General features: G+C 37.0%; 1 protein-coding gene across 1 annotated transcript in view; it reads left to right on the top strand.

The window, feature by feature from the left end:
* Positions 1-7,191, top strand: part of LOC108972854 (cubilin homolog) — a 27,118-nt gene extending 19,927 nt beyond the window's left edge. Inside the window, exons 17-22 of the mRNA XM_018939695.1 lie at positions 680-3,071; positions 3,134-3,310; positions 3,379-3,541; positions 4,732-4,907; positions 4,969-5,257; positions 6,866-7,191. Coding sequence (XP_018795240.1) covers positions 680-3,071; positions 3,134-3,310; positions 3,379-3,541; positions 4,732-4,907; positions 4,969-5,257; positions 6,866-7,083 — 3,415 coding nt within the window. The 3' untranslated portion in view covers positions 7,084-7,191. The remainder of the gene's footprint in view (positions 1-679; positions 3,072-3,133; positions 3,311-3,378; positions 3,542-4,731; positions 4,908-4,968; positions 5,258-6,865) is intronic.
* The last annotated feature ends 2,451 nt before the right edge of the window (positions 7,192-9,642 follow it).

Consider the following 9,642-nt stretch of genomic DNA (forward strand, 5'->3'; position numbering starts at 1 on the left):
GGCTCCATAAGAAGGTTAAGTTCGAAGATGGGCAAAATCGGCCCACTGCCACGCCTACAAAATGGCGGAAACCGAAAACCTATAAAGTGTCATAAATAAAGATATTAAAATGAAATTTGGCACAAAGGATCGCATTAGGGAGGGGCATATTTGGACGTAATTTTTTTGGAAAATGGGCGTGGCCCGCCCCCTACTAACCCGAAATGTCAGAAGGAAGCTGCATCCAGGCTTTTTTTAAGAATTGAAAATGGGCGTGGCGTCGCCCACTTATGGACCAAACACCATATCTCAGGAAGTACTCTACCGATTTCAATGAAATTCGGTAAATAATATTTTCTTAACACCCTGATTACATGTACCAAATATGGGTGAAATCGGTTCACAACCACGCCTGAAATCTCGATTATCACTTTATCATGCGAGAGTATAAAATGTTGGGTGACACCCGAACTTAGCCCTTCCTTACTTCTTGATTTTCCCGTTAATTTTCAGCCGTATAAATTAGTAAAATTGATTTTTACATAAATATTTCGGACATTGAACAAACGTCGTAAACGTAGTAGGCAACAAAGTATATAGATTAAGTTAAAATGTTCGGCCCTTCATTACTTCTTTTGTAAACATTTCAACTTCATAACCCTAAAGTTTTCAGCTATAGCTTTTTCTTCTACTTTTCTAGATTTCGAAGGCCAATACATGCTTTCGCAAGAACAAAAATCTCATTTTTCAATGACCTGGAATTACTTTCAAAAATTACCGAAATTGATGCAAACAACGTTAATATGTTCGAGAAAATAGTCTCGTCCGATAACTTGATGTATGTCCGCATCGATATTAACGGATACCTGGCGCCAATACGCAAAATTCAAGCACGCTACAGCTCGAATGAAGAATCACCTTGCCCAAAAGACATTAACGAGCAGTTTGCTGGAATTGTGGATACTAACAACCTAGAACCGAACACAAATTTCTTTTGTAACACAAAATTTTCCCTAAACGGATTTGAGACTATAACATTTATTATTAGGGAGCTTCAGATTACCAGGAATAACAACAAGGGGAGTTATGCCATTCGTTTCAATGACGAAAAAATGATAATCCCATATAAAACGGTAACCGCGAATGTTAGTGATGCGATGGTATCGGTGTCATCCAGAGGTGGCATGCTTTCCATTTTACAGAATGATGCGGTTAAGATTAAACGATTTTCTGCAAGCTTTTACCGCCATTCCTGTGGCGGTAGTTTTGGTATATCTGATGATTTCAAAATAGTGTTTCCCCCAGACGACTTTGAATACAATGGAGATGGCAATCCTGTTGAGTGTTCATGGCTGATCACAGGTGCTTCCGAGAGTCGTCCATATAAACTTATTGGAAATGTCAGCCTTATTAACGATTGCAATAAGGAATACGTCAGCGTTCATTCCCTTATGTCTTCGGATCAACCACTAATAGCGAAAATATGCCACAATTCAACAGAAATCACTGCTGGTATTGACTTAAAGAAGCATATAATAAATATATTATATCATTCAAGCGATTATAAGGCAAGCTCATCATCATTTCAAATAAAGACTGAAGCATCAATTGCCTGCGGGATGAAAACGGTGGTTAGAAGTAATTCCCCAATAATTTCAGTAAATTCGAAAAGTTATCGAAACAATGTCGAATGCAGTTGGGAATTTGAAGCAGGGTTAGGACTCTACATGTTTTTGAAATTCACTGGTAGATTTTTTATAGAAAAATCTGAAAACTGTACAAAAGATTATCTTGAAATATACACATACGAAGATGAAATTTGGCAGCCGAAAGACAGATTTTGTGGCCGAGAGGTGCCTAGCAAATTTACTGCACCATCGAATCGCATGCTCATTGTATTTCGCACTGATAATTCGACTACTGGAGATGGATTCTCTTTTAGCGTTTCAGCATCGTGTTTAGCTACATTCAATGTTACCGACCAGGTGCAAATAGTGCATACGCCTGATTTACGAAGCTTGCCTTACTCACGATTTCAGTGCAGTTATACATTTTTATCGAACTCCACAAATGCAATCAACTTACAAATCAGAGAAGGTTCCCTCTCTTATGCTCGCCGACCACACTCTACATCGTGGTCATGTTCATTGGGAACTTTCACGGTTTATAAAAAAGATACAAATGGAAATGAAATTAAAGCCGGCGAATATTGTGGTCCAACTGAGATAACTGAAAATCATTATTTGCGTTTAACCTCAAATATATTCTACGATTTCTTTTTGATATCTTATCAATTGAATTCATGTGGCGGAAATATTTCTTCGTTTGCAATAATTCGCCCACTGGCAGCAGCGAAGGAAGAAGGGGACTTATACGCACACAATATGAATTGCGTCTGGAATGTAATGGCACCGACCGATTACTCCATATTAGTACGTTTTAAATATTTTGAAATGGAAGCACACGACAAATGTCAATTGGATTTTGTCGCAATCAATGCAGGCCCGGCTCCAAGAGCTGACAATGAACTAGTTAAGTTGTGTGGGAATTTAAGTGGCGACCCGCCTCTGGTCTTAGTCGATGCGAATCAGGCTGTCATAACAGCAGTATCTGATTATAGCCAAGCAGAAAAAGGTTTTATGGCTGAGGTGATATTTGTGCGTAACTGCAACGAGCGCATTGCATTGACCAACGACGACACCATTTCACAGCCTCTTATAATGATCCGAAATTATACAATTGAGTCACATGAGGAATTACACTGTCAAATTCGTGTGACCGCACCAGAAAGTTATCGCGTCAAAATTCAAATGCGGAATCTATATATAAATCCAGTTGAATGTGTGGACAAGAAATGTGAACAGTGCAATTACTTAGAGATCATTGAAGCCGCGCAAACAATGGATGCCTCCATTTCAATGGGGAAATTTTGCACGAAAGATGATACCAAACGAACGCTGGTAACCTCCGATGAGCATGCATTACTACAGTTTAGTTTTATTAAGGCGGGAAATTATACACTGGAACTTGTTTTGGAAATGGAAAAGCCTGTATGTGGCGGACCCAGTGAACTAGACTTGCGGCGTGAAAAGGTTAGTTTAAAAAAATATAACTAACATTTTATATATGTATATGTGAAATGTTCCATTTTTAGGAGCTAGCTATCCAATTTCCACCTAATAATGGCTCCACATATCCTGCTAATGCACACTGCCTTTGGCGCATAAAATCGGCAACAGATTTTCAAATCCATTTTGAATACCTGGTCTTACAGACGCCGTCTGCCGAGACGGGTAAATGCGTTGACTATCTTCGTATAGCTCAATATACGGCAAGTTAAAATTCAAATTATGTTTTAATAAGACGATATTAATCAATTACACATACATATGCATGTAGACTTACTTACAGGAAGGGGAAAATTATTGCGGAAATGCCACGGGCTTTACCAAATATGTAACTGCCACTGCGAGCAATGAAAATGATTTTACCGAACTCACTTTTCATAGCGATGACTCCGTAGAGGATAAAGGCTTTAAAATATCAATTTCCACTCAACAAAGTGAGTAGTTATTGGCTACAGAAGACAAAAAGTACTCCAAGATTACTTTTTAGATTTCTTATTCACAACAAAACCAGCCAGTACAATTTTTCTAACATAAAAATCTTATAAGAACTTTGAAAAATCTAGGAACGCAGTATAAAGCCATGCTCTTTTCCAAGCGAATGGAACTAACAGTTGGTCAGTTGGTTAGTTGGTCATTGAACAAATATTTTCCTCAAACATACAACTTATGTCTTACATAGAAAGGGAAACTTACGGCGATACTTTGTTAATTGAGAAATGACTTTTCGACAAAGTCGAAGGGTTGAAATTCGTGCCCACTAAACACTGGTCTACGTGAACGAAATTAATAGCATTTTATTCGCCCTGTCAACTGTCAACTCCGAAACATTTAAAAAATTGTAAAAATTATTTGGAAAATGTTTGCTGTCACTACAACAACAACTAGAGGGGATAAAAATTACCTATAGTTCTAAAAGAAGCTAACATTACAAGATGTATTTACGACATCTCAGATTTAGCGAGTCCATTGTAGTTTAAAACAAGCAAAAACGTTAACTTAGGCTGTACCGAAACTCCAATACCCTTCATAGGTGCATATTTTATACCCTCACATCTTTTCTCTGCTACAGTTGTTCGGCTTGAACGATTTGTTTGGAGATTATTAATAATAATATATGCCAAATTTCATGAAGATAGCTTGCCAAATAAAAATGGTGTCCATACAAAGATTGAGTTCAATCGGTCAGCTGTGATCAGCGGATTGGCAAAAGAGCAGCTTTTTGGTGAAAAATGACATATGCAAAATTTCAGACTGATATGATCATAAACTGATGGATTAGTTCGGGTATATGCAGACAGACGGACAGTTGGATTTGGCTAACTCGACTCAGTTTGTCACGCTGATCATTTTTAGATATACAAAGTGAGGGCGATAAGGACGATGAATAGCTTTATGTGTCTGTGACCACAAGGATTGCAACCAAAACTGACTTAAGATGCTAAAAAGCAGAGTTTTGAAATTAATCCTCTAAACTGACCTGCACATCATTGCTAAATTGTTTAGCTGTTATTATATACTGTTCCTAATTAATATGCTGACAGATAACAAAAAAGTTTTTTTAATTTTAGCTGTTAGTTTATTGAAAACCAATTTGATTACTTAACTCACTATGTCATATTTTTAGCTTGCAATCGCACCTATACAAAACTCAGCGGAAATATCGATTTCAATGGAAGTGGCGAACTAAATCAAACCTGCATCCAAAATATTGTGTTACCAGACAGTTTCATCATTAACTTATATGTGCTCATATTTACTTCGCATTCTGCAAAAAGCAATTGCTCTACGCCAAACTTCCAGGTAAATATTGTATGGTACATTGATAAAAGGCTATTTTGATACAATAATACTTTTTGTTTAGGTAACTGATACCTCAGTTAATAAAACTTTACGGACTCGATGTACCTCCTATTATTACGATGAGCTACTTCAAACCAACTCAAGCGCAATTAGTATAAATACCAGAAACTTTGATCAATTAAATATATTTTACTTTGGAAGCAAAAAATCCTCGGGCGTAGGTTGCGGCGGTGAGATACACACAATGAGCGGTGATATTTCGAGTCCTTCTTATGAGCACCGAAACTTTTCTGAGTGCCGTTGGGATATAAGCGTTCCTGAACCAAATCGCCTGGAACTATATTTTAGAAGTACGTATGTCTATATAAAACTATAAGTATAACTACTCAAGGCATTATGCAATTATTATTATGAACTTATACTACAGGACCTAGACTAACTTAGAGTCATAACTATGTTTTGCTTCATGTCCGAGAAGTTTGTTTTAAAATCAAACTAAAACTCAAAATATAAGGAACCTCTAACACGCTCTAGACCAGTTTCGTTCATATTCAGCGTTAATCTACATTATGTTTAAGAAAACGTATCCATTAATTGTCACTTATAAACGATTAAAGTTCAGCTGAAAAGGCAGAAATTGGGTTAGTGGAAGGTCTGGAATGATTGCACTAGTTTTTGATATTACTCAAGTAATCTAAAAACCAGTTTATTTTATGAAGGTAATTGACTGACATATTCGGTACATAAAGCCGGCTGGAAAAGCGAATATGATTATATATACTATAAAAAAGATCTGATCTCGCAAACCGAGTACAATCAGAAAGAAGAAGAAGAAGTTGAGATGTTTCCACCTCGAGTTCTTATAAACAGTTTCTGTAGCTGGCATCCGAAAAGATTAACCTTACAGCATGAATATCGATACGATAATAGTCTGCTAAAACTGTTACAATTAGGAAAATGCTTGGCTTACTGGGAGCGAAAAGCTCACTCGGTCTCTTACAAATAATCTTGGGGCTAGGGTCAACTTAGGCTTGAAGAGCTCTGCAATAATCAGGAAGGTTTCACTGTTTCAACACATATGTTGATGAGCGCGGCTCGTTGAACGTTTTCGGGCTTCCTTGCAAGTGTGGTATCTTCTAATACCATGACTCAAAAAACTTGACACAACAACCCCAGAGAACTCAATACTTCACCGTCTTTGCAGATTGCAGTCATATACTTTCCATCCTCAGCAGTGATGCCTCCGTGATCTTATATCTCTTAGTAAATAAAAACATCTCAGTTTTATTTCGGTGAATGGCGAGACCACTTTCGGCCGCCCAAGTAGTTACAGCTGAGATACCTCGTCAACTCGTATATATTGTTTACATAAGTACTTTCCTTTGACCATGAGTGCGGCATCGATTGCATAAGCAGCCACAATCCCCAAGTTTTTTCTCAGCTTTGTCGCACAGAAGACTGAAAATAAGGTGTTTGATGTTCTTGACAAGGCTTTTTGAAAGATTCATTAATATATGTGACCTGGTCTATGGAAGGGGGCTTAGGTGTCAAAAAATCTTAGTTGATTCGGATGGAAGATGAGATGCTTTTTCGCGTGATAGAATCCAAAAAAACATAAACTAGTTTTCGCACGTTAGCTCCCTTTTCGTAGGACAGGACACATATACGAAAGTCTCAATAGTGAATTCTTTACACGTTACAACATCAACAGACAGGACGGTATCCATTGATCTACCTTTACAAGAGTCATAGGATACCAAGAGATAATTCTTATCAATCTTTTTTGTAAATTTTGTGATATATTATGAAAAGCTTAGGTGCTAGAAGTATTGAATAAAGGTTAATTCCGAAGTTTAAACACGTTTTTTTTTTTTTAATTTCTAAAACATTTTCGTAATATTTCACACATTTCTAATTATTATTTTGCCATTGGTTCTTTATTGTTATTCAACTTTCAGCGTTTGACATGGGTTCCAAGGTGAACTGTGACTTGGATTATGTAAATATCATTGAAATTTCAACCGATGGAGAGGAAAAAGTAGCGAAGAGTATATGCGCAAACCAGTACATGAATCGCTTCCTTCCGAAAACAAGCAGAATTGCGGTTGTTTCGAAAAAATCGCCAAACTTTGATGGAAATGGATGGATTCTAAACTTCCGAAAGATAGTTAACTAGAATATTTCAATAAATAAGTATACAATTACCGCAGACACAGAACAATATATTCTGGAATAAAAAAAAGTGCAAGCTTATTATTTAATAAACGTGAAAATATCCGCTCACCGAAGTGTTCTTTCAATAATTCCATTGATTGATGCGGTGTGTGGGAAGTGGCGCCGTATTGTTGAAACCAAATGTCGCCGAGATCGCGAGCTTCAATTCCAGGCACCAAATAGTCTGTTATCTTGGGTCGACCAAACATGGAAATTTTCCTTAGTTCCATAAATGGGTCTCTAAACAAAATTTGGCTCGAAAACGTTGGTTCTTCTTGGAACTTTCAAGAGCCCATAAAGAGAAGCAATGTCGCTTGGGAAGGTCGAGCGGCTTCAGTTCTTACAAAATCTGTCTTTTGTACGCTTTCAGTTTAAAATAACAACGCCAGGCGTATTTTCATTAAAATATCAGACATACTTGATCTACATACTTACATATGTATGTCCGTTTAAAGTCAGATGACATTGAAATTCGCCGTATCGAGTTTGCTGTGGCAAGAGGAAAGTTTGAGAAAAGTACATTTTCTTTTGGCGTTAAAATTAAATTTTCTACATAAAATATCACAACACAATTTAGTTAAGGTAACTCCAATCGATTTCACTAATCTCCCCCACCACATTATAGCATGTATATTAGGGCACATTAACATAGGGGAAATCTAGATTTCATTAAAATATATGTTGATTTTTTGCTCATACACCACATATTAAGCTTCAGGCTTGAGGTTTCCTCACCTACATACATACAACTGAACTTAGCACTCCCTTACTTGAAAAGATGTATAATCGCTGAATTTATTGCAATTTATGAAGATTTGTACCGTGAAACTCGAAGATGTGCTTCCACTCATTTAATCCACGAGCTCGATATTCGTTACTTTCATCGAGTCTCGAATAAACCAGCCTTTCTAGAAGATTGCAACATTTATTCCGCGAGTGTGAAAAAATGAGTAATTTTACCAAAAAGCAGTATAAGGATCTTAATTAGTACGCATTTGTTAGTATTTCGGTTTTATGCCTCAATAAAGTTCAAGACGCCACGATAAAGTCAAGCACGTACAGTATTGTGAAATATATACATATGTACATATGTGTGTGTGTACATATGCACATGTGTGTACGAGCACAAAAGCAGCAGGAAAAAAGAGATAATATTTAATGTGCATCTCAAATGGGGCTAAGTATTTGCGCGCGCACCTTCAGAAACCACACACAGCGGCTGCGGTCCTTCTACCTGACTAATCCGCTTATCAAATTTCAGAAGGATGAACATACAAAGGGTTTCGTCACGATCGCAATCAAAGGAGATCCAGTAGGCAGTAGAGAAGCAGAAAGAAGCAAAAGAAGCAAAGGTGCATCCGCCATTTATTTGCTTTCAACTTAATCCTACTTGACAAGAGTCGAAGTCAGTGTTTCTTTGCTTCTGTGTGCAACTTATTTTTTTACTCTTTATTCAGACATACATATGTACATATGTACGTACAGCATTACCTCATACTACTGTGGGTAAAAATAGTTGGACTTTTTAATTTAAATAAACTCATTCGTCGAAATATTTTTCTTTCTAATTAGGACTGTCATTGACATCTGTGCCAAATGTCACATCAAAATAATTATTAATGTTTACTATACGCTTATCTTACTGAAGTATATAAAGCGCGTTCGGCGATTATTACGATGAGTGAAATTATTCAACAAAGAAGTTCCATTAAAACTTGTTTACCGAATAAATTTTCTGGTAACGAAATGCTCAGAAGGTTGGAAAAGTAAGCCCAAACCATGCCAAAGCAAGTCAAAAATTAATGTTACGTTGACAGTTTTCTGCGTTTATCATGGTCTGGTGCACTGCGAATTCCTTCCGGCCAGTCAGATGTCAACAAGGAATACTATTTAAGCGTTTGCGCGAATCTATTCGTAAAAAGAGGACATCATTATGTGCCGACAATTGTGACGTAACCACTGTATTGGCATAATTTAGCACCGTGTGATTTCTCTACATTCAGCAAACACAAACGAGCACTCCGGAGAACCGCTTTGAGTCAATTGAAAACATTAAAGGTGAATCGCTGCTGGCATTGAAAGCTATTTCGGGAATTGACTTTAACAACTGTTTCGAGGATTCGAAAAAACGTCGACACAAGTGTATTGTGTCCAAGTGGGTTTATATTTTAAGATTATGAACAAAATCTTACTATTTTTTGCTCATAGTGGTATTTCAAGGCTCTTGAAACTTCAACGCAAAAATTAACAAGTAAGGAGAGCAAACTTTGGGTTTGCGCGAATATTTTATACACCCAGTACTTTCGATATCAAAGCCGGTGTTGACAAAACTTTATATCAAAAAGTAATAATTTCCAAAGGCATATCATTACCGAAGCAGATTATCTTGAAAATCGGAAAATCCCTTAGTTAAGTGTAAGGTTTCTTTGAGAACCACTTTTCAGCATTTTTAAGATTCATTGTTTTCCGTAGAGATCGACCGCAATTTTCGGGCCACCAATTCGGCTTGATAAGATATAGT

Source organism: Bactrocera latifrons, unplaced genomic scaffold, assembly GCF_001853355.1.
Source record: "Bactrocera latifrons isolate USDA-ARS-PBARC rearing strain unplaced genomic scaffold, ASM185335v1 scaffold_430, whole genome shotgun sequence".
Taxonomy (NCBI): domain Eukaryota; kingdom Metazoa; phylum Arthropoda; class Insecta; order Diptera; family Tephritidae; genus Bactrocera; species Bactrocera latifrons.